This window comes from Amphibalanus amphitrite, unplaced genomic scaffold, assembly GCF_019059575.1.
Source record: "Amphibalanus amphitrite isolate SeventyFive unplaced genomic scaffold, NRLGWU_Aamphi_draft 000033F_arrow, whole genome shotgun sequence".
Taxonomy (NCBI): Eukaryota; Metazoa; Arthropoda; class Thecostraca; order Balanomorpha; family Balanidae; genus Amphibalanus; species Amphibalanus amphitrite.
Genome location: NW_024881529.1, coordinates 965,001 through 992,371, shown reverse-complemented (window position 1 = coordinate 992,371; position 27,371 = coordinate 965,001). Strand labels below are relative to the sequence as shown.

General features: G+C 49.2%; 3 protein-coding genes across 7 annotated transcripts in view; 2 read left to right on the top strand and 1 right to left on the bottom strand.

Moving 5' to 3' along the window:
• The first annotated feature begins 923 nt into the window (after positions 1-923).
• LOC122369227 (beta-galactoside alpha-2,6-sialyltransferase 2-like) lies at positions 924-6,681 on the top strand. The gene is made up of 5 exons (XM_043343795.1): positions 924-1,027; positions 2,444-3,087; positions 3,385-3,584; positions 4,052-4,226; positions 4,969-6,681. The coding sequence occupies exons 2-5, from the start codon at positions 2,532-2,534 to the stop codon at positions 5,211-5,213; spliced, it is 1,176 nt and encodes a 391-aa protein (XP_043199730.1). The 5' UTR covers positions 924-1,027; positions 2,444-2,531; the 3' UTR covers positions 5,214-6,681.
• Positions 6,682-6,704: 23 nt separating this feature from the next.
• Positions 6,705-9,975, bottom strand: LOC122369214 (basic proline-rich protein-like). 2 transcript variants are annotated; one of them, XM_043343784.1, is made up of 2 exons: positions 9,803-9,975; positions 6,705-9,523 (listed from the first exon to the last, which is right to left on the bottom strand). In XM_043343784.1, the coding sequence occupies exon 2, from the start codon at positions 9,490-9,492 to the stop codon at positions 6,943-6,945; it is 2,550 nt and encodes an 849-aa protein (XP_043199719.1). In that variant the 5' UTR covers positions 9,493-9,523; positions 9,803-9,975; the 3' UTR covers positions 6,705-6,942. The 2 variants fall into 2 exon arrangements, with proteins under 2 accessions (XP_043199719.1, XP_043199710.1); XM_043343775.1 differs by lacking the exon at positions 9,803-9,975 and adding an exon at positions 9,688-9,796.
• An 8,185-nt stretch (positions 9,976-18,160) lies between these two features.
• LOC122369184 (ice-structuring glycoprotein-like) overlaps positions 18,161-27,371 on the top strand; it is a 32,678-nt gene continuing 23,467 nt past the window's right edge. Inside the window, exons 1-4 of one of the 4 annotated variants that reach the window (XM_043343709.1) lie at positions 18,161-18,234; positions 20,225-20,920; positions 21,230-21,472; positions 21,826-21,940. In XM_043343709.1, coding sequence (XP_043199644.1) covers positions 20,415-20,920; positions 21,230-21,472; positions 21,826-21,940 — 864 coding nt within the window. In that variant the 5' untranslated portion in view covers positions 18,161-18,234; positions 20,225-20,414. Of the gene's footprint in view, positions 18,235-18,276; positions 18,409-19,970; positions 20,921-21,229; positions 21,473-21,825; positions 21,941-27,371 lie in introns of those variants that run through there. The other 3 variants (XM_043343719.1, XM_043343727.1, XM_043343734.1) reach the window with 3 other exon arrangements.

The window sequence follows — 27,371 nt, the reverse complement described above, 5'->3', positions numbered from 1 at the left end:
TTTGATCGGGAGTTATTGACGAAAAACTAATATGACCTTGATGACGTCATAAATGACGTCACGCAAGGTCAACATTGCAAAAGTGACGCATCTAACCTAGCAAGGAGTGCATCAAATCACGATTCTGTGTGCTTGAGATAGTTGGAGATCGTTCCCGGCGCCAGAATAGCAGTTTTCATTTTTCCCCATTGACTTATAATGGTGAGGTCACGAAAATGACCTGACCTCATATGACCTTTAGGAAAAATCCGAGATATACAAGTTGTGGGACTCATAATGGATACTAGATCCTGCAAGTTTCATTTCCCTGTGACATCTCCTCTGGCAGTGAGGGCGTTGCGAAGTTGCGACATCTGAAGACCAAGCAGAGGTTCACTTATGACGTCATAGGTCAGTGACCTGACCTGACCCAAAAATGCGGTTGGTGTCAAAAGATGCGGCTTGGATCAAAGGTCAGGTATGCCAAGTTTCAGCTCTCTATCGCCAGCGTGTTCGGAGCTATCGCGAAAAAACCCTATGGGGGGGGGGGCGGCACCCGCCCCCCCCCCTCGGCCGGCGAGGGTTAAATGAAGGTGTTCCGCCGCTACTGTTTGGTATCTATGACGCCAATCTCCAGAAATCTCCAGATTGCGTTCCAGCGCCTCCAGTAAAACCTCTGGTAGAGCCTCCAGTCAAGAATTTCTTCTGGAGGCGCTGGAACAGGCCTTTGTCTCGATCAGCTTAGTAGGTAAGTTGACGTTTTGAGGTAACCGAGGTCACTTGAGTTCATCATATTTAAAACCGCTAATTAAATGGTCTTTTTTGATTCGGATAGTTTTACTTTGTCTAATCAGCTCAGTGGTTTCTGAGTTACGGAATAGCTGTAAGGATAGCAGTTGATTAGTGTTGTCAACGAACGGGACAATGAGAAATGTAGGCAGTGCTGGCGCACATGCTACATATCCGAATTAGACTTTTTTATTTATCTATTTATATGCACTTTTTCAAAGCGTCCCAAAACTGAAGATATAAAAAAGGGGAAGCGCAGGTAAGTTTCGTTGACGGTGATTCTGGTGGATGCTGCTGAATGTCAAATCATCCCCATCTTAATCTTCTTCGTTTTTGCCTTTTTTAAACATGAATTCAATACAACTTTCGCTTTCACTTTTCATTGATGATCAGAGCTCAATCTTATAAATGCCGTGGAATGGATATGGCAGCACTGACTGAAATTCAGCTGCAGAAAACAGCTATCAAATACAAAATTGTTATCATGCATTTCAGTCCATTGTATGTTGACAAATCAAATAATCATTTCGTTGACTCGGATAACCGTTTGTCAGCACTGACATCACCGTAAATGTTACCAAATGCTGTGAATAGAATAGTACGACATTTTATAAGATTGGACCCAGATGTTGAGAAGTTAAGATGGTAGTCATAAATAAGGCAGGCATCACACTTGTTTTTGCAACCAAGGGGCAATAAGAGGCACTATACCTATCCGCCACCGTGAGATGAAGGTTCACCGTTCACGTTATAGGTTTGTAGGCTGTAGGTGGTAGATTTTGGGTTGTAGGTTAGGTCAGGTTAGATTAGGTTGGTTTTGTTTTGGTTAGAAAGAAGCATTTCTGGGTATAGCTCCTCTCCTTGTTTGCAAAAACAAGTGTGACACATGCTTCATCAATACTGTGATGCTTGTGACATTTGCTTTATAGGTAGGTACCTATATCAGGAGGGCAATTTTCCATGAGAATAACTTATTTTCTGTGGCCCAGAGGGCTGTTTAGGTCCCTGCAGCATAGACCTGTGTTGTGTGCGTCATACAGTCATCATATATGTCATACGTTAATGACTTAGTCTTGGCCAGTCTTGGCTATCTCCAAAACTGTTAGAGTGAGGTGGTGTTTGGAAAGTGTAAAAGAGATGAATCTGGAGCAATATTCAATATTAGGTTGCATAATGATTTATGAGCCAAGGTCTGGTTGAACATCAACAAAACATTGAACATGTTCTTATTAAGGGCTCTAGTGAACACAGAGTCAAAGACAAGGGTCAAAGATATAGGTAAAGAATGCTCTGATCGTGCATTCAAAAGAAGTGCTGTATTATGATGAAGGTTGAAGGTAGCTTCAAAACATCTGCACATTTAGCAATGCTGCCATTTTTCTGCTGTTATTTTGTGCTTGTCATTTTTCACATTATTTTCAGATGGATATGATTAGTCAGATCAGTGATTTTGTAAATCTTTTGAAGAATGACATTTTTTTGTAATTAATATGTACAGCACAAAATGTTAAGGTTAAAGTGAGAGGGAATTTACTTTTCTGCCACCATCCACCTTGACTAAGGCATGATGATTTAACTTCTCACAAAAATTAATTTATGCTCTTAACTGACATGATGCTCCTGCTAGGGTTCAATTTATTATATGTAATGAAGAAATTACATTTACATGTTTCAGAATGCCCAACGAGTGCACCGCCAGCATGTGAAAAGTCACTGCCAGCCTCTACCCCTTCAAGTTTACTCTGTGCTCCCGATCATCCATCATGCGGCTGGCAGTGTTCGTCTGTCTCTTCATGAACATCCTTTTCGCCACCATCGTGTTCTACACGTACATGGTGTGGTCGCGCTACTGGCAGTCGGTGGCTCGCGCGCGGCCGCCCAACTACATCTCAGCAGAGTACATCGCCGAGCTGCGGCGGCGCCGCGAGCAGCAGGCGGCAGCGCGCCGGCCCCCGCGCACAGCCGCGCCCTACGTCTTTCACCCGGCCGAGCGGATCGAACACCACCGCGCGGCGACCGTGGCGCAGCTGCGCCGGGTCCAGCTCGACTGGAAGATGCAGCGGGCCGCCAACAAGTACGGCGTCAAATTCTCGGGCCGCCGTGACCAGGCGGCTGGCTCGCGCAGCGCCGAGGAACTCCTGTGCGCACTGCGTCGGGCGAGCGTGCGCACCCTGACGGCCGCCGACGAGCCGTTTGCCACCATCGGGCTGGGAAAATACTTCCCGTCGCTGGCGCCGTTCGAGGGCAGGACGTTCAACTCGTGCGCTGTGGTGGCCAGCGCCGGCTCACTGCTCAACTCGGCGCTGGGAGCCGAGATAGGTGGGTCAGGGACTTCAGGTGACTGGCTCGTTTTGAGCGGTTTCTCGGATAGAGGGAACGCTTTGTGTTTGGTCGTGACTGCTGGAGTGATACCTACTGGCTTTATTGCCATTATGGTACCTGGAAAGTAGACTTTTATTTCCAGATACCGTAAACGTGTATTTTACATTTTCTCGTGTTATTTCATCGATATGCATTTCGTGTCCTACTCCTGTAAGCTCTGTTACATTTGCTTCCTTTTGACGCTAGTTAAACCCTCTCATACTGTGTTCAACCATTGCCTCTTCACTCCCACAGACTCTCACGACGCAGTGGTGCGGTTCAACAACGCGCCCACCCAAAACTACGAGCTGGACGTGGGCTCCAAGACCACGCTGCGACTGCTCAACTCGCGGGTGCTGTCGGAGCCGCAGTTCGACTTCCTCGGGTCGGCCATGTACCGGGACATCTCTCTGGTGGCCTGGGACCCGAGCCGGTACGACGGAGACCTAAAGCAGGTGAACAGACAACGGCCGGGGTATGAAGATGGTATGATTGTGTGCGCTGTGGGTCTTTTAGGTTACGAGAGCTTTGTGGCGGAATTGAGGTGGTGCGTTAGATTTAGTAAAAGTAAAAGCTGGGTTTAGTCCTCCATTTGTATTTCTCATAAATTATTTTATTGTCGAATCATCAAGTTTGATGAGAAATGGGCACATCGATAGTCGATAACCTTGTTTCCATTCTTGGAAACAAGGTCTGTACTACATATTGTCTTAGTGTCAAAGTGAATCGCACTTTTTCAGTTGAGAGTCGTCACTTAATGTATAGCTTGTTCGAAGAAGGGCTCTTGAATAAATTTAACGTTTTGTTCTGGAAGACGTGGTATGTGAGATTATAATGTCTGGGCATAATCATGGCGTTGTTGTAGTCAGATCGCTGACATCGCCTGAATATACTTACCGCCATGTTTTCCTCCGTCCTGCAGTGGTACAACAGTCCCGACTTTCCGGTGTTCACGGCCTACTTTGAGCGGCGTCTAATGCTGCCCGACGAGGATTTCCACCTGCTGGACCCGAGCTCTCTGTGGAGTGTCTGGAACTTTCTACAGACGCACACCTACACCAGCGTGCTGCCCAACCCGCCCTCGTCCGGATTTATGGGTGAGGAACGACCTGACCTTACATGGCTTCATGGGTGAGGAGTGAGGACACACCCAACCTTATTCGGCCCTATGGGTGAGGACCGACCCGAGCTAACCTGACCTTATGGGTGAGGAATGGGGACCGACCCGGGCTAACCCGACCTTATGGATGATGGTCAATCCTTCTTCTCGGTTTCATGGGTGATGAGGACCGACCCGACCCAATCAGCCTCATGGGTGATGACGAACCATTCCTCTAGGTTTCATCCTCACGCTTACCTAAGGGTGGCGGACTCCTCAATGTATGTATGTACTGTGGGTGGCGGTAAGGTGTCGTTTTTAAGATGTGCTGAATTAACTTGAGCATTTATTTATTAAACGCGTTATCTGTCTGTGCGCAGTTTTGACGTGTGTTCGGCGGAATGTCGTGTTTGAGAGCCTCCAGTACGCCAAATCGCATGTACCAGTAACCACTGCCGATTACCATGGGTAATTTTTTCTCCCGTTACCCCGCTGATCTGTCATCACTGAACTGAACCTACGTAACCTCGGTAACCTGAGCTCACTGACCTGACCTGACAACCTCGGTAACTTGCCGTCACTCAGCTTGCATCGCTGACCGTACTTGATCTGGGTTGATTGACTATATTATACCACCCTAGTAACCCGACAAGTGATTGATGACCCAATATACACACTGGCCTGAGTTTGCTGACCTTGACCACTGACCTGACCTTACCTTCTCTCTCCCTATCCGCCAGGCATAGCGCTGATGCTGGAACGCTGCGACTGGGTCGACGTGTACGAGTTCGTGCCCTCCCTCCGGATGACCAAACGCTGCCACTACTACGATACAGAGGAGAACGAGTTCTGTACGCTGGGCGCCTGGCACCCGCTGGCCACAGAGAAGCTGCTGGCGCTGAAGATGAACCACGCCTCCGATCGGGAGGTGTTCGAGCGGGGCGTGCTGAGGCTGAAGGGATACAGCCAGCTCGACTGTGGGTGAGGACAGGGAAAGTGCAGGGGGAGGTGGCTGATGGCCGATGGGCCATACAGTGACGCAGCTGGCGTGTTTTGGGCTTCTGGTTGCCGGACTGATTTCTAGTCGCTGAAAGGTGAAGTGAGTCATTTGACGTTTGCGGACGAAATGAGCAACAGTGTGCGCTGGAACCTGTTACATGGGGGACGGTTAGGAGAAATCCCAAGCTGATGTCGAGAGATTCACGATGCCGGATGCTCACATAAGGCTGCGAACAGCGGAAGTGGTGATGATGTCCCGCAAAAGTGCAGCGATGGGCTTTAGTCCAGAACTGGGTAGTGATTATCTTATCAGACGCCTGGGAAAACTGCATAATTTTACTGGTTGCGTTTCTTCACTCAGGAAATCTAAGTCCCACATAACAGCGCTAGACTGCTTCGACCTAATTCGCGAAAGTGAACGTTAATTGTGATTCTCGCAGCTCCTTTACCGATGCGTTGGTCCGATGGTCTCAGCGCTGTGGTAGAATCAGCGCAGTAGCTAGCTTCCCGTCGCATTGACGTGTGCTGCGTCCAGGCTCCTTTACGACAGCTCCAATACCGTAATATCAGGGTAACCGAGGTACTCACTCGAACAATTCGTAGACTGTAGTGTAGTGGTAGCAATCGTGATTATTGAATCGAATCTAGTCGCTCTACCAAGTCAATCGTGCCGCCCATGTGTGTGTCTTGTGATTAATTTTTTATTTGATTCTTATTTGTTGGTAATAGGCATTGTTTGATGTGCTGCTTTCACAGACTTGTAACTAGTCTATTCTGTGCTTCAGGTGACTCTTGTTGACCCTTTACGGTCTATTTGCTTGTTACGTTTCCTACTTTTCCTATTTGCTACGTATGCGATCTTTGTTTGTTGGTAGTCATTTTTTCTGAAGACGATGGGTACAAGACCCTTACCATCATTATTGACGCTATGTCGGTATCGCTTTGCCTGCGTTCTGTCCTTTAGGTACGGGAGCTTCCAATCTTATCCCAGCGTAACGTATCCGCTCGGCGAGCTGTAAACTGTTTCATTAACTTGTAGCCGCGTTGTCATAGCGTGTTGTCATTGAGCTTCCTGAAATGACGAGCTTTCGAACACCTCTTCAGACACTGCGGTGGTGACAATAACGGTTATTTGTGTGTTTTAACCCTCAGGTAGCGTGCTCCTTTAGTGATACGGTCTGTGGTCCGAAATAAGAATCAATGTCAATGTAATCACTCGCAGATGGTATGCTGCATATGATTGGTTGTGCGTACCAAGGCAGCTGCTTTCTGATCCAATTGGTTTTCGATGCCATTTTAATGTGAGGGCATTCAGTCTTGGTTTTCGTCGCCTTGATTTGAGATGTAACGGACACGAGGTTTCGTGTATCTTCCACCGAGTCATTCTTTTTTAACGTTTGGAGTCATTCTTTTTTAACGCTTGCTCGCTAAAAATAAAGCTTTATACTAATGTGCTTGCTTAACTTTTATCAAGAACTTCTTTTTTGTGCGTGGGTGTTGAACGATTTATAATCAGCACCAATCAAGAGATACACTATTACTATCACTTAACACGATTGCATGAACACTACCGTGATCACAACTGTAACACGAATTGTACCTCAACAGTCAACATACACGGCAACGCTGACCAATCACATCACAAACACGAAAACGGCGAACAGCGCCAAACATGATAACTTTCCACGAAAATACGAACTGCCGTCAGGGCTAATTCAGAAGAAGTTGAAAACGCCTCCACCGCCACCAGAGGTTTCTTTCTCGGCGTCTGAGGAGCCTCCTCCAAAGAAGCTGAAGCTGAAGTCGTCAGCTCCCTGATCGCCGTCCCCGCCGACATCACCAGCTCCAAATAGCGACATACCTGACGGCGGCGGCGGCTGCGGGGAGGCCGCCTTGCCTCCCGGCGGGCCGCCGAACAGCGAGAAACTCGAGTCCATCTCCCCGACGTCCGTCTCGGGGCTGGTGAAGAAGGCGGCCATGGATCTGGGCGCGTCGCCAGCCGCGGCGGCCGCCGGACGAACGGGCGTGGTGGGCTCGGCGGCGGGTGCCGCAGCGCGCGGGGTGGACGGAGCGGTCTGCTGCGGGACTGCGCGGCTCGGGCTGCCTGCCGGCGGCCGCTGCGGCGACGCCGGCTCGACGGCCGGTCGACGAGGCGTGTCGAAGATGGATTGTGGGGAGGCAGCGGCGCGGGGGGTAGCCCGGTGCGGCGAGGGCAGCGCCGGCCGCAGGAACTGGTGCTCCAGACCGGGCTCCAGCGGCGCCGCCGGCTTCCGGGCGGCCGGCGGCGGCCGACGGGACAGCTCGGGACTCTGGCGTAGACGCTGCACGAAGCTGCGCCGCTCGTCCACCGGCGGCGCGGTCGGCGTGTCTGGCGGCATTGGCAGCCAGTACTGACGGCCGCCCAGCATATTCTGCGACCCCGGCGGTGTCGGCGCCGGCGGCACTTCCTTCTCAACAGCGGCGGCAGAGGGCGACACGGGCTGTTGCTCCGCTGTATTCGGCGGTTGCTGGGGCTGCTCTTGCTGCTCTGTTGTTGTGTGTGGCGGTTGCTTGGGTTGTTGTTGCCCCATTGCAATGCGCGGCATTTGCTGGAGTTGGTGCTGCCCCATTGCAGGGCGCGGCGGCTTCTGTTGTCCGGCTATGTGCGGCTGTTGCCGCTGCTCCCCCGGTATCATGCTCGACTGCTGCTGCTGTCGCTGTTCCATCGCCACCGTTTTGCGAGGGGACGGAGACTCGCTAGGAGAGCTGTCTCGTGATACCGCTCTCTCGCTGTTCCCACCGCGGTTACTACCCGCGAGGTCGGGCCGCGGCCGACCAGCCGGTGGGGGGCGGACGGGAGCAGGCCGTGCCTCCTGTACGTCCGTCATCTCCACATCCTCAGCCGTAGCCGCTGTCGCAGGCGACGGTTGTCGCTGTGGTGCCTGTAACGGCGAAGGGGCCTGGGGCGGTCTGTGCACCGTCGAGGTGTTGATCGAAGACCGAGCCGGCGATGTATTACTGGCCGTGCGGCCGCCAGTCGAGGTGTCTGTCTGCCTATCGGCGCGGGGCCTGCTCGGTCTGTACAGACTCGGCAGCTGGATCAGGAACGAGCTCTGCCGGCGGACGGGGGGCACCGGCTCCGTGCTCCACTGGGGTTTCTCCGGGGACGGCCGTGTATGTGGGGCCGGCGAGGTGACAGCGGGAGGCGGCGGCCGCTGGACTGGCTCTGTGGGTCGCGACCTGCCCTGTGGGAGGACCTGCGTCTGCCGCTCAGCTGCCTGACGCTGGGGTGACGCCCCGGCTCGGGGCGGACTTGGCACGCCCGGCTGGGTTGGCGTAGGCGGGCGCACCGCTCCCTGTGGCAGAGATACAGGTTCCTGCGGCGGCGAAGGCCCCTTCTGTGGCGTTCCTTGTTCACTCCCTGCCTCCCAGCAACTAGCAGCGGCCTCTGAGGGCTCTCCCTCGGTCTGGTATCGGTCCCCGCCCTCCGCCAGAATGGAGGCGGCGTCGGCAGTCCGATCGTCTTCGCTCGCGTCGCTTCGCTCGGCCGTCTCCTCCGCGCCACCCGACTCGTTGCCAGTCTCCATATCGTACACGGGGCTGGGCGTGCGGCTGCAGCGCGGTGTGCCGAAGCCCTGTGAGCAGGCGCCGCTCATGTTCTCCCTCTCGGGGCTCTGGTCGCCGCCGCCGCCGGCGCCGGCGATGGCCCCCTCCAGCAGCCGCGCCTGTCTCCAGCACTCGGCCAGACGGACACAGAAGTCGCGGTCGGACACTCGCGAGTTCAGCGCCGCCTCCAACTGCTCCCTCCTCTCGTGGAGCTCGCGCTCCTCGGCGGCCAGCGAGTCCATCTCCAGCTTCCGCTGGTAGGCCGGCATGGTTAGGTAGACGGTTTCGTACCGCTCCCAGCGCGCTGCCGCCTCCTTCACCTCGTCGTCCAGCTTTTGAAGCATCTCCTCCGTTTTGCGCTTCTCAAAGTCCAGCTGTTTGTTGAGCAGGTCGCGCATCTGAGTCAGCATCTGCAGCGATCGTCTGGCGCCGTGATGTGTGTCCTCCAGTGCCGGCACGCGACGCTCGAGGGCGGCCAGCTCCGCGGCCCGCGACTCTGCCTCGCGCGCCAGTTGCTGCGTTTCTCGCTGCTTCTCGGCCAGCAGCTCCTCCAGGCAGCGCACGGCATTCTCCTCTTCAGTGACACGGCGCCGCTCCCGGTCCCGCCGCAGAGACAGCTGATCGAACGAGTCGAGCGCCTGTGTGAGCGGGGCGTCGTCCCCGCCCATCGCGCCAGACATATTGACGATTCACTTGCGGATCAGACGCGGCCTGTGGAGACGAGAACGTTATTTACCTATCCAGTGTTGTTTGCTAATAGTACGAACAGACTTTTCGCACTATCCATGGCGGCTGGCGCTTCTGATTCCTTAGCATTAGCGAAACAGAACAATGGGATATAAGAGAACGGTCAATGGCCCACGCTCCAATTATACCAATACGGCGGTCGAAATGGCGAAATGGCGTCGAAATGTGAAAAAACACGGCGTTTCTCATAAATCTTGGAAATGACCTTGACATTGAGAATCAAAACAAATCAAAATTGTTTACCGGAAGCAGAAATCAAGAATTAAAAATGTACGTGTTCAAGGCGGAATGTCAAGAAACATATGATTAAATGGTGATTAAATGATGTCTTATCAGATGTTTTTTCACAAAAGCTATGAATTTGAGTTTACGTGACCCTCAGTATTGATTCAAACATGCGGACACGATGTGGAATATGCCCTTGCCATGAGAGTTTTGTAGGTTTTGTTTTGTAGCATGTGGAAGGTTTCAGATTTGGCGCAATTGAGACAGTGGTTGGTTTTAAAGGTTCCCGCTAGCTACAATAATTTAACGTTTGTATAATTGCATGCAGATTGATATCAATCTCGTACATGCAGATTCCGGACCCTTTCAAATCGCCTCAAAATCGGCATGTAGACCAAACAGGACACGCTGATCACGAATCCGAAGTCCGTTCCGCGGCACATATGTAACTTTTCCCGTAATTGACGAATTACGGATCTGCATGCAGATTCCGGACCCTTTCAAATCGCCTCAAAATCGGCATGTAGACCAAACAGGGCACGCTGATCACGAATCCGAAGTCCGTTCCGCGGCACATATAAAAACTTTTCCCGTAATTGACGAATTACGGATCTGCATGCAGATTCCGGACCCTTTCAAATCGCCTCAAAATCGGCATGTAGACCAAACAGGACACGCTGATCACGAACCTGAAGTCCGTTCCGCGGCACATATGAAACCTTTCCCGTAATTGACAAATTACGGATCTGCATGCAGATTCCGGACCCTTTCAAAACGCCTCAAAATCGGCATGTAGACCAAACAGGACACGCTGATCACGAACCTGAAGTCCGTTCCGCGGCACATATGAAACCTTTCCCGTAATTGACAAATTACGGATCTGCATGCAGATTCCGGACCCTTTCAAAACGCCTCAAAATCGGCATGTAGACCAAACAGGACACGCTGATCACGAATCCGAAGTCCGTTCCGTGGCACATATGAAACTTTTCCCGTAATTGACGAATTACGGATCTGCATGCAGATTCCGGACCCTTTCAAATCGCCTCAAAATCGGCATGTAGACCAAACAGGACACGCTGATCACGAATCTGAAGTCCGTTCCGCGGCACATATAAAACCTTTCCCGTAATTGACAAATTACGGATCTGCATGCAGATTCCGGACCCTTTCAAAACGCCTCAAAATCGGCATGTAGACCAAACAGGACACGCTGATCACGAATCCGAAGTCCGTTCCGCGGCACATATGAAACTTTTCCCGTAATTGACGAATTACGGATCTGCATGCAGATTCCGGACCCTTTCAAATCGCCTCAAAATCGGCATGTAGACCAAACAGGACACGCTGATCACGAATCCGAAGTCCGTTCCGCGGCACATATGAAACTTTTCCCGTAATTGACGAATTACGGATCTGCATGCAGATTCCGGACCCTTTCAAATCGCCTCAAAATCGGCATGTAGACCAAACAGGACACGCTGATCACGAACCTGAAGTCCGTTCCGCGGCACATATGAAACCTTTCCCGTAATTGACAAATTACGGATCTGCATGCAGATTCCGGACCCTTTCAAAACGCCTCAAAATCGGCATGTAGACCAAACAGGACACGCTGATCACGAATCCGAAGTCTGTTCCGTGGCACATATGAAACTTTTCCCGTAATTGACGAATTACGGATCTGCATGCAGATTCCGGACCCTTTCAAATCGCCTCAAAATCGGCATGTAGACCAAACAGGACACGCTGATCACGAATCTGAAGTCCGTTCCGCGGCACATATAAAACCTTTCCCGTAATTGACAAATTACGGATCTGCATGCAGATTCCGGACCCTTTCAAAACGCCTCAAAATCGGCATGTAGACCAAACAGGACACGCTGATCACGAATCCGAAGTCCGTTCCGCGGCACATATGAAACTTTTCCCGTAATTGACGAATTACGGATCTGCATGCCGATTCCGGGCCCTTTCAAATCGCCTCAAAATCGGCATGTAGACCAAACAGGACACGCTGATCACGAATCCGAAGTCCGTTCCGCGGCACATATGAAACTTTTCCCGTAATTGGCGAATTACGGATCTGCATGCAGATTCCGGACCCTTTCAAATCGCCTCAAAATCGGCATGTAGACCAAACAGGACACGCTGATCACGAACCTGAAGTCCGTTCCGCGGCACATATGAAACCTTTACCGTAATTGACAAATTACGGATCTGCATGCAGATTCCGGACCCTTTCAAAACGCCTCAAAATCGGCATGTAGACCAAACAGGACACGCTGATCACGAATCCGAAGTCCGTTCCGTGGCACATATGAAACTTTTCCCGTAATTGACGAATTACGGATCTGCATGCAGATTCCGGACCCTTTCAAATCGCCTCAAAATCGGCATGTAGACCAAACAGGACACGCTGATCACGAATCTGAAGTCCGTTCCGCGGCACATATAAAACCTTTCCCGTAATTGACAAATTACGGATCTGCATGCAGATTCCGGACCCTTTCAAAACGCCTCAAAATCGGCATGTAGACCAAACAGGACACGCTGATCACGAATCCGAAGTCCGTTCCGCGGCACATATGAAACTTTTCCCGTAATTGACGAATTACGGATCTGCATGCAGATTCCGGACCCTTTCAAATCGCCTCAAAATCGGCATGTAGACCAAACAGGACACGCTGATCACGAATCCGAAGTCCGTTCCGCGGCACATATGTAACTTTTCCCGTAATTGACGAATTACGGATCTGCATGCAGATTCCGGACCCTTTCAAATCGCCTCAAAATCGGCATGTAGACCAAACAGGGCACGCTGATCACGAATCCGAAGTCCGTTCCGCGGCACATATGAAACTTTTCCCGTAATTGACGAATTACGGATCTGCATGCAGATTCCGGACCCTTTCAAATCGCCTCAAAATCGGCATGTAGACCAAACAGGACACGCTGATCACGAACCTGAAGTCCGTTCCGCGGCACATATGAAACCTTTCCCGTAATTGACAAATTACGGATCTGCATGCAGATTCCGGACCCTTTCAAAACGCCTCAAAATCGGCATGTAGACCAAACAGGACACGCTGATCACGAATCCGAAGTCCGTTCCGTGGCACATATGAAACTTTTCCCGTAATTGACGAATTACGGATCTGCATGCAGATTCCGGACCCTTTCAAATCGCCTCAAAATCGGCATGTAGACCAAACAGGACACGCTGATCACGAATCTGAAGTCCGTTCCGCGGCACATATAAAACCTTTCCCGTAATTGACAAATTACGGATCTGCATGCAGATTCCGGACCCTTTCAAAACGCCTCAAAATCGGCATGTAGACCAAACAGGACACGCTGATCACGAATCCGAAGTCCGTTCCGCGGCACATATGAAACTTTTCCCGTAATTGACGAATTACGGATCTGCATGCAGATTCCGGACCCTTTCAAATCGCCTCAAAATCGGCATGTAGACCAAACAGGACACGCTGATCACGAATCCGAAGTCCGTTCCGCGGCACATATGAAACTTTTCCCGTAATTGACGAATTACGGATCTGCATGCAGATTCCGGACCCTTTCAAATCGCCTCAAAATCGGCATGTAGACCAAACAGGACACGCTGATCACGAACCTGAAGTCCGTTCCGCGGCACATATGAAACCTTTCCCGTAATTGACAAATTACGGATCTGCATGCAGATTCCGGACCCTTTCAAAACGCCTCAAAATCGGCATGTAGACCAAACAGGACACGCTGATCACGAATCCGAAGTCTGTTCCGTGGCACATATGAAACTTTTCCCGTAATTGACGAATTACGGATCTGCATGCAGATTCCGGACCCTTTCAAATCGCCTCAAAATCGGCATGTAGACCAAACAGGACACGCTGATCACGAATCTGAAGTCCGTTCCGCGGCACATATAAAACCTTTCCCGTAATTGACAAATTACGGATCTGCATGCAGATTCCGGACCCTTTCAAAACGCCTCAAAATCGGCATGTAGACCAAACAGGACACGCTGATCACGAATCCGAAGTCCGTTCCGCGGCACATATGAAACTTTTCCCGTAATTGACGAATTACGGATCTGCATGCCGATTCCGGGCCCTTTCAAATCGCCTCAAAATCGGCATGTAGACCAAACAGGACACGCTGATCACGAATCCGAAGTCCGTTCCGCGGCACATATGAAACTTTTCCCGTAATTGGCGAATTACGGATCTGCATGCAGATTCCGGACCCTTTCAAATCGCCTCAAAATCGGCATGTAGACCAAACAGGACACGCTGATCACGAACCTGAAGTCCGTTCCGCGGCACATATGAAACCTTTACCGTAATTGACAAATTACGGATCTGCATGCAGATTCCGGACCCTTTCAAAACGCCTCAAAATCGGCATGTAGACCAAACAGGACACGCTGATCACGAATCCGAAGTCCGTTCCGTGGCACATATGAAACTTTTCCCGTAATTGACGAATTACGGATCTGCATGCAGATTCCGGACCCTTTCAAATCGCCTCAAAATCGGCATGTAGACCAAACAGGACACGCTGATCACGAATCTGAAGTCCGTTCCGCGGCACATATAAAACCTTTCCCGTAATTGACAAATTACGGATCTGCATGCAGATTCCGGACCCTTTCAAAACGCCTCAAAATCGGCATGTAGACCAAACAGGACACGCTGATCACGAATCCGAAGTCCGTTCCGCGGCACATATGAAACTTTTCCCGTAATTGACGAATTACGGATCTGCATGCAGATTCCGGACCCTTTCAAATCGCCTCAAAATCGGCATGTAGACCAAACAGGACACGCTGATCACGAATCCGAAGTCCGTTCCGCGGCACATATGAAACCTTTCCCGTAATTGGCGAATTACGGATCTGCATGCAGATTCCGGACCCTTTCAAATCGCCTCAAAATCGGCATGTAGACCAAACAGGACACGCTGATCACGAATCTGAAGTCCGTTCCGCGGCACATATAAAACCTTTCCCGTATTTGACAAATTACGGATCTGCATGCAGATTCCGGACCCTTTCAAAACGCCTCAAAATCGGCATGTAGACCAAACAGGACACGCTGATCACGAATCCGAAGTCCGTTCCGCGGCACATATGAAACTTTTCCCGTAATTGACGAATTACGGATCTGCATGCAGATTCCGGACCCTTTCAAATCGCCTCAAAATCGGCATGTAGACCAAACAGGACACGCTGATCACGAATCCGAAGTCCGTTCCGCGGCACATATGAAACTTTTCCCGTAATTGGCGAATTACGGATCTGCATGCAGATTCCGGACCCTTTCAAATCGCCTCAAAATCGGCATGTAGACCAAACAGGACACGCTGATCACGAATCTGAAGTCCGTTCCGCGGCACATATAAAACCTTTCCCGTATTTGACAAATTACGGATCTGCATGCAGATTCCGGACCCTTTCAAAACGCCTCAAAATCGGCATGTAGACCAAACAGGACACGCTGATCACGAATCCGAAGTCCGTTCCGCGGCACATATGAAACTTTTCCCGTAATTGACGAATTACGGATCTGCATGCAGATTCCGGACCCTTTCAAATCGCCTCAAAATCGGCATGTAGACCAAACAGGACACGCTGATCACGAATCCGAAGTCCGTTCCGCGGCACATATGAAACTTTTCCCGTAATTGACGAATTACGGATCTGCATGCAGATTCCGGACCCTTTCAAATCGCCTCAAAATCAGCATGTAGACCAAACCGGACACGCTGATCACGAATCTGAAGTCCGTTCCGCGGCACATATGAAACTTTTCCCGTAATTGACAAATTACGGATCTGCATGCAGATTCCGGACCCTTTCAAATCGCCTCGAAATCAGCATGTAGACCAAACAGGACAAGTTGATCACGAATCTGAAGTCCGTTCCGCGGCACATCTGAAACTTTTCCCGTATTTGACAAATTACGGATCTGCATGCAGATTCCGGACTCTTTCAAAACGCCTCAAAATCGGCATGTAGACCAAACAGGACACGCTGATCACGAATCCGAAGTCCGTTCCGCGGCACATATGAAACTTTTCCCGTAATTGACGAATTACGGATCTGCATGCAGATTCCGGACCCTTTCAAATCGCCTCAAAATCAGCATGTAGACCAAACAGGACACGCTGATCACGAATCTGAAGTCCGTTCCGCGGCACATATGAAACTTTTCCCGTAATTGACGAATTACGGATCTGCATGCAGATTCCGGACCCTTTCAAATCGCCTCAAAATCGGCATGTAGACCAAACAGGACACGCTGATCACGAATCCGAAGTCCGTTCCGCGGCACATATGAAACTTTTCCCGTAATTGACGAATTACGGATCTGCATGCAGATTCCGGACCCTTTCAAATTGCCTCAAAATTGGCATGTAGACCAAACAGGACACGCTGATCACGAATCTGAAGTCCGTTCCGCGGCACATATGAAACTTTTCCCGTAATTGACAAATTACGGATCTGCATGCAGATTCCGGACCCTTTCAAATCGCCTCAAAATCGGCATGTAGACCAAACAGGACACGCTGATCACGAATCTGAAATCCGTTCCGCGGCACATATGAAAGTTTTCCCGTAATTGACAAATTACGGATCTGCATGCAGATTCCGGACCCTGTCAAAGCGCCTCAAAATCGGCATGTAGACCAAACAGGACACGCTGATCACAAATCCGAAGTCCGTTCCGCGCACATATGAAACTTTTCCCGTAATTGACGAATTACGGATCTGCATGCAGATTCCGGACCCTTTCAAAACGCCTCAAAATCGGCATGTAGACCAAACAGGGCACGCTGATCACGACTCCGAAGTCCGTCCGTTTCCGATTTTGAGGCGATTTGAAAGGGTCCGGTATCTGCATGCAGATCCGTAATTCGTCAATTACGGGAAAAGTTTCATATGTGCCGCGGAACGGACTTCAGATTCGTGATCAGCGTGTCCTGTTTGGTCTACATGCCGATTTTGAGGCGTTTTGAAAGGGTCCGGAATCTGCATGCAGATCCGTAATTTGTCAATTACGGGAAAAGTTTCAGATGTGCCGCGGAACGGACTTCAGATTCGTGATCAGCGTGTCCTGTTTGGTCTACATGCCGATTTTGAGGCGATTTGAAAGGGTCCGGAATCTGCATGCAGATCCGTAATTTGTCAATTACAGGAAAAGTTTCAGATGTGCCGCGGAACGGACTTCGGATTCGTGATCACCGTGTCCTGTTTGGTCTACATGCCGATTTTGAGGCGATTTGAAAGGGTCCGGAATCTGCATGCAGATCCGTAATTCGTCAATTACGGGAAAAGTTTCATATGTGCCTCGGAACGGACTTCGGATTTGTCATCAGCGTGTCCTGTTTGGTCTACATGCCGATTTTGAGGCGATTTGAAAGGGTCCGGAATCTGCATGCCGATCCGTAATTCGTCAATTACGGGAAAAGTTTCATATGTGCCGCGGAACGGACTTCGGACTCGTGATCAGCGTGTCCTGTTTGGTCTACATGCCGATTTTGAGGCGTTTTGAAAGGGTCCGGAATCTGCATGCAGATCCGTAATTTGTCAATTACGGGAAAAGTTTCAGATGTGCCGCGGAACGGACTTCAGATTCGTGATCAGCGTGTCCTGTTTGGTCTACATGCCGATTTTGAGGCGATTTGAAAGGGTCCGGAATCGGCATGCAGATCCGTAATTCGTCAATTACGGAAAAGTTTCATATGTGCCGCGGAACGGACTTCAGATTCGTGATCAGCGTGTCCTGTTTGGTCTACATGCCGATTTTGAGGCGTTTTGAAAGAGTCCGGAATCTGCATGCAGATCCGTAATTTGTCAATTACGGGAAAAGTTTCAGATGTGCCGCGGAACGGACTTCAGATTCGTGATCAGCGTGTCCTGTTTGGTCTACATGCCGATTTTGAGGCGATTTGAAAGGGTCCGGAATCTGCATGCAGATCCGTAATTCGTCAATTACGGGAAAAGTTTCATATGTGCCGCGGAACGGACTTCAGATTCGTGATCAGCGTGTCCTGTTTGGTCTACATGCCAATTTTGAGGCGATTTGAAAGGGTCCGGAATCTGCATGTACGAGATTGATATCAATCTGCATGCAATTATACGAACGTAATAATTTATCTGGCGGGAGGAATATTTTTCAATTTCTTTGCAATATTTTTTGCAGCAATTCTCATGGTTTTTCTTTATGTTATTTCAAATAATATCTTGGTATGTTAGATAAATGAATTATGAATTTAAATAAAAACATTAACTAAATCAAGAACAGAATTTGGCTAGCTTCAAATTTTAGCCACCAGGTACGTTTAGGCTTTGATTATATTTCATTACTTTTACACATAACGTATCGTATGCTAGCGATTTAGGTGCGCGCGCGAGTGGTGTTTTAGATTAGGTGAATTATTTGGTGATTATATCAATATATGTCGTTAATCCATTCAATGTTGATTTCATTTGACCTCTTCTCCCTCGTTTCGCTGTGTGCTTGATTTCATTTTTCTCCACCAATTCCTCGCGTTGACGTTTGAGAATTGAGAGCCACCGGCCACGTGTGATCACACCCGCACTGCAACTGTGTTAGGTGTTTGTTTCGGTAGTGTGCATGCCGTGTGAGCCCAATTCACCATACCTAGATTCCAATGGTTTCCGCATGCAGTAGGATGAGCTATGAACGATAAACAATAAACAAAAGTTATCTCTATTAAAGGGGCTATCCCACCTTCTAAAATGTTGTTAAAACCAGTTATATTGTGCCCGACTTTATAGATTGGATGACCAGGAACACGGTTCTGGCATTTATTTTTCATTAAACATCTTAGGCTTCCCATATTCCAAACACACTTTCAAATATGTGACGTCACAGCCCAAAATTACCTCCTTCCCCAGGCCACATTACTGTCATAAAGCTGATTCTTTTTACTCTGTAGGCGCCACAACAAAGTTCAGACCAAGTTTTAAGCGATTTTTCAACGAACAAACCCATTTAAATCAGAATGACTAAACGAGGTGACGTCACACTAACGGTCGCTCCATGTTGAAGATAGGGCCTTGTACAAGGCCCATTTTCAAATGAAGAGAACAAATTCCTTCAACACCAAGAGGCCGCGGGGGTTGCAACCTAGATAGATAGTGGTTTCTGAACCTCGCCGCAAACTTGGCTATCTCAACTCAAACCCCATGTTAAAGGTGGGATAGTCCCTTTAAGTAAATCGGTTATCGTTATCGTTTATCGGTAAATTTTCAAAATTATCGCTCATCCACTTATCGCAAGTTACAAAAATTGTGAACGATAAACGATAAAATGTATAGCGGGATGATGGAAAAATGGAAGATGACCGACAGTGTATGCCGCGCGACAGCATGTGCGCAACCTGTTGCCATCTGCTAATTGTACAGATCTGTCAGACGGCCGGCGGGTGGTATAAGTTTGCGGGGCGGACCGGGCAGAGCCCAGAGCCCCAGAGGTCAGTCAGGGGGCCCACTCCCGCACACATGGGGAGTGAACAAGTAGTTAAATGAACTTGCTCCAGAAAGTCAAACTCAGCATAAAAGACTACACCAACTTGGCTCAGGTTTCTGTCTTTAGCTACTCCCGAAATAAGAAAGTGCTCATTGGAGGGCAGCCCCAACATGGAGGAGCTCATCAGGAAGGAGCTGCAGACCTGGGCCAGGAGCAAGGTAGCTGAGGTGAAGCCAGAGCACTTCCCCAGCCTGCACAGGGACAAGTACAACACCCCCTCACCCGTGCCCAGCTCTACCACTGTGGAGCGCAGGTTCAGCACAGCTGGGGAATCGGGGATATCCTGAGGCCCAAGCGCGCCAGCATGACCAGCGACAAGTTTCAGCAGCTGGTCTTCACCAAGGGCAACATGGCCCTCCTGGAGGCTATCTTGAAGAGGGAGAAGAGGGAGGCTAACACTGAGTCTGACACAGAGCATATGAGACAGATGCTGAGCTTGACTAAAATGTGTTTTTTTTTTGTCCTTTTTCTTTACTTGTATGATCCAGTATTGAGTATATACAGCAAATTAACTTAAAATACACTTATATAAGCTGCATTTCTTATCGCATTTGTTATCGCTTAAAAACCATTATCGTTTTATCGTTTATTGTTTGTTATCGCTGTTAAAAAACAATTGTCACTGTGATTTTTTCGTTTTATCGCTATCGCTGATAATTTTTTGTTTTTTTTTATCGTTTATCGTTTATCGTTAGGTATCGCAAACCTTTCTTATCGTTTTATCGTTATCGCAGGTCTGAAAATTAGTTATCGCGGAAAGCACTGCTAGATTCTACCTATAGGCAGTTTGTCTTTTGATTGGCAAAGCCCTGAACTATCACCAGACACGAGGGGGATTGAGGGAATTATTGCAATAATCATGTCTATAATTTCACAGATTCTGACGGTGCTTCTTCTCTGGGTCTACCACCTGCACCTGTGTCTCTTCAGTACTGTCAATACTTAGGAGTCTGTGTGCAGTGGTGCTGGCCTGCTGCCCATCAAAGCAGTACAGAGGGCCAGTGAGCACCTGAACTAACAGCCAGCGGGCAGCACTCCACGTCTGCAGCCGCCGCAGGCATCCCACCATGTCGCTACTGCTGTGGCTGCTGCTGTGCGGACTGGTGGTGCTGGTGACCTGGCTGGTGACTGCTGCCCGAGCTGGACAGCGTGCCAGATTGGCGGGTCGCCGTGGTGCCGCACCACCAGTTTCCTGGTCCTCAGCAGTGCGGGACGCAGCACGAGGCGTGGAGGCGAGACTGGCGGCACTGACAGGCCGGAGGGAGGGTGCTGCGCTGACACCGGCAGCAGCCAGGGGCAGGAGCCGTGGCGGCAGACTGGCAGCGGCTGCATCCAGGTTAGCGGGAGCGGCCAGTCCACTCACCACTGATGGGGTACTGGATACGTCCAATGGACCCATCAAGCCGCTGTCGGGCTCGCTGCTGAGTGACAGCCTCAACAGGAGCTCGGGTACCGCTACGTGGCGGGTACAGCCGCAGCCCAGGAATCCCATCTACCGTCTGAACAGCATGAGGAACATGCAGACTCTGGAGAGATATATGGACACTCCTACCAAGAAACGTGCTGATCACAGGTCAGTGTGTGATATATTGTTTCGATTTTATAACAGTCTGTTATATAATATATTTGTGCATTTGGCTGTTATGGGACTCGGTGCGTCTGTGGCAATGCAATGTTTATTTATAAACAATACCATTTCAATGATGTGATGTATTTTTTTTCACCCGTACATCACTTTATTCTCCCATTTTTTTCTTATGGAGTGTAGTTCACTTTTGCCAGAATTACTCAGGTACTAGTTCTGTGTAATGATGCTTCCATGCCGTAATTCTTACTTTACCGACTAGACCTGCTTGACCCCGTTCCCCCTCTTCCCCCTCAGCGAGGCGCCGATGCAGACCGCCCTACCGTCGCCCGGGCTCCGTCTTCGTCCACGCTCGACCGGCGTCACTGCCGCAGATCGAAGCGGCACCTCCCGACTGCCGATAGTGAACCTGTCCGGGTCGCCGCGCCGGCAGCTGCGGCCGGCCACGGCCAGGTCGCCTGTGGAGGTGACCATTAGAGTGGCGCCGCCAGAGCCGCCGCCGCAGCCGCGCGCCAACGAGTCGGGATCGACGGGAGAGAGGTGAGCGGGGGCGGGGGGGGGGGGAGAGGGGGAGAGAGGTGAGAGTGAGTGAGGGAGAGGTCAGATCGTCAGAAGCGGGGCCATGATAAACGCTTTGTATATGCTTTGCAATAATATGTTTTATGTATGTCCGTAAGAGATATGTGGGATTTGTTTGCCCAGGAAAATGCTACAGTGGCAAAATCCAATTTCAGATTAAGATGGATTCGGATGTTAAGAACCCATTTAAATGTTCTGGCTTGATGCGTTTGGTTGTCCATGTGGTTCGTCATTCAACCTCCATGACGGTGTTTTCCACTGAGTCCACTGCCCGCATGGTTCGTCATTTAACCCCGATGCCTGCATTTTATCAGTCCCAGGCGGGCGACCTCTGGCGGCTCGCTGTCCAGCGCCCATCTCAGCGGCGCCCAGGCGGTGGTGGCTGGTCTGGCGGAGACGGCGGCGCTCAGGAAACGGGCCAGGAACGAGGTAGGTAGCAGCGAGGAGCTTTGTGGGCGATGGGACTGAACTGAACAGCTGTGGGGTCAGAGGGCTGTGCTGAGCGATGGCGTGTAAAGCGTGGTTGGTAGAACAGTTAAATGATGAGAGGAACGAGACGAGCCGAACACGTTTGTGAGGATTCCAGGACAAAAAGTCAAAAGACAAAATGTCAAAAGACAAAAAGTCAAATGCAAAAAGTCAAAATGGATAAAAGTCAAATGGAAAAAAGTCAAATGGATAAAAGTCAAAACGGATAAAAGTCAAAAGACAAAAAGTCAAATGGCAAAAAGTCAAAACGTCCAAAAGTCAAAAATGCAAAAAGTCAAATGGCAAAAAGTCAAAATGGCGAAAAGTCAAAAACGCAAAAAGTCAAAAGCAAAAAGTCAAATGGCGAAAAGTCAAAATGGCGAAAAGCCAAAAACGCAAAAAGTCAAAAGCAAAAAGTCAAATGGCAAAAAGTCAAAATGGCGAAAAGTCAAAAACGAAAAAAGTCAAAAGCAAAAAAGTCGAATGGCAAAAAGTCAAAATGGCGAAAAGTCAAAAACGCAAAAAGTCAAAAGCAAAAAGTCAAATGGCAAAAAGTCAAAAAACGCGAAAAGTCAAAAAGTCAAATGGCAAAAAGTCAAAACGTCCAAAAGTCAAAAATGCAAAAAGTCAAAAAGACAAAAAGTGAAAAACGGCAAAAAAGTCAAAATGATAAAAATCAAATGGAAAAAGTCAAATAATCGGTCCAGCCGTTGTGCGGTTATTGAGGATAATAGTTTTCGGGTGTGTGCAAAGTACCCCAAGTTTAGCACGCGCCACGTGCCAAGATCGACACTCAGACAACATGGTGTCCATGCCATACAACTTTTACATCCAAGTGGTATTCAGCAAAGAAGACCGCTTGTCGATGCGGCATGCGGTTCTTGAGTTATAAGGGTTTGAAGAGCGTGATGGGGTCGGGTCGGGTCGGGTCGTGTCGGGCCGGGTCGCGCATACTCAGATTTTTGCCTTAACCCTATTCCTGGCGGGGGGGGGGGGGGGGCCTCAGGAGCCCCCCCCCTGAGGTTTTTTGGTTATTTCTCCCAAACGCATTGAGCTAGGAAGCTCAAATTTTCTGACTTTTCCTAAAAGGCTTCTACGCAACATGTCTGAAAATTTTGAGTTGATCTGACCTCAGGTCAAGTCACCAGAGGCGGTTTGGTGACCCTACCTCAGAAAAGTTTGCAATCACGCCAGAGCTAGAGTTTTTGACCGATCAATTTCTTCTCTTCAGGGTTTAGTTAGGGTACCAGTATGTGCAATTTGTATATCTCGGAATTTTGATATCGGTGACCTAAGGTCAGGTCAATTTCGCGACCTCCCCATTATAAGTCAATGGGGGAAAAATCAACTCCCTGTTTTTACCACTAAAACGGGTCGGAATGGCCCCATATACCATACATGACTTCATATACGATCAACCTTCACTACCTTGAGGTCTGTTTTGCTGTTGGGCAGTTGTGAGGTCATGTGACGTCATCAAAGGTCACCAAAGGTTTTTGGCCAATAACTACGTACAGGAACAAGATACAGACGCGTGGATGGTCTCATTGTGTTCAGCTCGTCAAGACGCATCGAATGATATACATGATGACCTCGAGGTCACGTGACCTGAGGTCAACCTTTGACCTTGACCTTTCGAGGTCAACATATATATCATTCGATGCGGATTGACGAGAGGATCACGATGATGCCCTTAGTTTGTTCCTATCTTGACTAATTCGAAAGTTATTCGAGAAAAACTCTCCATATCTAGCGCCGCCATTTTGACTTTTTCGACCCCTGTGACGTCATCTTTGACCTGACCTGAAAATGACCTTAGTAAAAATTGTAGATCTTGGCCGTGCGTATCCGATGCCGTTTACCGCTTGTCGCTATCTTGCTTCGTTCTCGAGATCTCAGGGGGGGGGGGGCCGAATCGGCCCCCCCCCCGCCAGTTTCTTGTCCCGGCGGAGCCCGCCAGGAATAGGGTTAAACACGAAAGAACTCGCTCGCTCGCTCGTAATTAACCCTATGGCGTTGCATGGAAAGAAATGAGTTCAAACTGCCTCGAGCCCCTCCAACATTGAGAAAGTTCCAGCGCCAGTGCTCCCACATGTAATAATAACCTGTGAATCATTTTCATTTTATTGCTTAATGGATTCGTTTATTAAAATGTGTTCATTTCTTTTAACCAAATTTCTATAAACCCAGCGCGTTGGATGCTGGACCAGTCAGCGATGACCGTACAGAGACCAGAGAGCGTGAGTGGACGGAGGGGACCGCGTCCAGTCTATCGGGCACGTTTAAACTTTCAGATAAAACTTTGCCATAGATAGCACTGGAATTGCACGATGGGGCAGTGGTGACCCGGGAACTTTTGAAAAGTTGATGGGATAGGTTGAAAGTTGAGGGGACAAAAATTGCAACTCAAAATTTTGAAATTATCTCGTCTTTTGTATTTTTTACTTTAAGTCCATTGACGTCATTTAAGCGTTAATCACATGGTATTTTTTATTTTGAGGTTTTGGCTTTTCACCAGGGCCTCCTCTCAGGGGCGACACTTTCCGAAAATTATTGGTAGGGCTCTAATGTAAATTTTTGCCAATTCAAAGCGATTCTTTCCACGCAACGCCATAGGCATAATGTTAAATTTCCAAAATTATTGGTAGGGCTCGGGCCCTACCATGCCTATACAAAACGACACCCATGCCTCCTCTAACATGTTAACTGCGGGAGCTGCAGTCCCCGCAGTCATCCTCCAAACTGGTCACTGAGGGGTACCTTAGTCATTTTTTAGTCTTAGACGTTTTTGGTAGGGGTTACCTTAGTCATTGCCCGTGATCGGGCCCCCCAGTCAAAACTGCTTAAAGGGAGATAATGAGCTTTCTTTTTTTCTTAAATAAAAATTACTCGACATCTATACTATTTCTACTGTAGTTTCTATAAAATATGAAAATTTCCTAGCACATTTTCGTATGTGAAAAAGGTTTTTATTTTTGCAAAAAAGAAGCAGTACTTGCAGTACTTGTAACACCCACCGAAATGCGTTGTCCTTCTCTATAAAAAAGTCGCAATATATGGCGCTTTTGTTTCAAACAGCGACGCTTGGGTTTTTGTTTATGTTATCGCCTTGTCGTTGCTGGGTTGTAAGGATTCTAATTTGAATTAGAGTTAATTCGGTTTAGAATTAATTAGATTCTAATTCGGGGGTACATAGTGTCTACTCTTCTTTGTTTCCAAGTATTATTTTGCGCCACAAATGAACGGCATGCGTCAGAAACGCAGCCAAATCTTGCGATTGCGACTACGAAATTCATTATTTTGGCGTCAGAGCCTGAAGCGAAAAATACAAGCATATTTATTTCAAAAAGACTTCAGGTTTGTCGAACGGTGTTATGAGAATTTTGATAACAGTACTGCATAAGTTTTTCAGTGATGCCGCAAAAGTGTTATATCTATCTTCTTTTATTGTGCAGTCGTCGGGACCGATTCAAAATTGAGTCGTTGCTACCAAAATAGCAGCATATGGCGTCAGATGATGAACAGGAAAAATAGTTGCGTAAACTTAGACATAAACCACCCCCAAACCATGAATATCTTTTGAAGGCACTATAGACGACCATTAACTAACTAGATGTGATGAAGATCAAATGTAAGGAATACGCTCATTTTACAAAATTACATGCAAGTACCAAAAAGTGATGTAAGTACTTATTCAACGGTCATTTTCAGCGCTCCCCGCTAACGTGACTTCAAGTTGAGATATTTGCGGCAAGGTACCGAATTGAGCAAAATGGTTTTAATTTACATTATAACTTGTGTTTTGTCAGAAAATGGTCCTAACTCAGATTTTGTGGAAAAAGGTCATTATCTCCCTTTAACCCTCGCCGGCCGAGGGGGGGGGGCGGGTGCCGCCCCCCCCATAGGGTTTTTTCGCGATAGCTCCGAACACGCTGGCGATAGAGAGCTGAAACTTGGCATACCTGACCTTTGATCCAAGCCGCATCTTTTGACACTAACCGCATTTTTGGGTCAGGTCAGGTCACTGACCTATGACGTCATAAGTGAACCTCTGCACGGTCTTCAGATGTCGCAACTTCGCAACGCCCTCACTGCCAGAGGAGATGTCACAGGGAAATGAAACTTGCAGGATCTGGTATCCATTATGAGTCCCACAACTTGTATATCTCGGATTTTTCCTAAAGGTCATATGAGGTCAGGTCATTTTCGTGACCTCGTATAAGTCAATGGGGAAAAATGAAAACTGCTATTCTGGCGCCGGGAACGATCTCCAACTATCTCAAGCACACAGAATCGTGATTTTATGCACTCCTTGCAAGGTTAGATGCGTCACTTTTGCAATGTTGACCTTGCGTGACGTCATTTATGACGTCATCAAGTTCATATTAGTTTTTCGTTAATAACTCTTGATCAAATTGAGCTAGCGAGTCGGGAAAGCCACCAATGGACTCAGGAAGACCTGCCGAATCGAATGATATGCGACATGACCTCTTTCGACCAACTTCGTGACCTGGGGGTGCTGACCTGACCTTGACCTGAGGTCAACACCCCAAGTTGACCTGACCCGGACAAAAAGTATACCATTCGACGCGCCTGAGCGAGACGAACACGATGCTGCCAAAATCGGCGCTCTGCGGCCGTTTTTTGCGAAGCTATTCACCAAAAACTGAACCGTACCTTGGGGCACTTGACCTGACCTCAGAGGTCACCGGTTGACCTAGGACCTTAAAATCGGGTACCAATCTCTGCGTCTCGTAACGGCGCACACGCTCGTTTTTTCCGCGACGCGCTAGCTCCACCAGGGGCGAAACGGCGAGGGGGGGGGTCGTACCCGCCCCCCCCCCCTCGGCCGGCGCGTATGTAGAAAACCAATAGGTCCGGCGAGGGTTAAAGGAGGCACTGCTTTTCACCCTCTCCCATGGGTGAGGGGCTGCCGCCGCCCGGTTCTCCGCGCACCACGGGGCGCGCACTGCTCGGCCCGCGCGCCGAGTATACGGTGGTGAACCGGCAGTGTCGAGCGGCCATCAGACGTGACCACGCGGCATACTATGCTGACCAGCTGCGTGAGGCAGGACCGGCGAGGATGTGGACAGTGCTGCGGCCGGTGATCGGGGCGGGGAAGAGTGCCACTGCTGCTGCGCCAGCGTGCACGCCGGAAGCGCTCAACGCGTATTATGTGAGCGTGGGCCCCACCACCGCACAGTAGGCCGGCCGGCCGCCAGGAGCGCTAGAAATGCCGAAAAATGAAACGTGCTCAGGGTGCAAAAAATTAATACCCACAGACTCGAAATTGATCATAGGATACGATGCCGTGCCGTGAATAAGTATGAGACCGATGTCACGGCCAATATTCAGCTCCGAACACAGTCTAACTGACGGTTAGGGAATGAAG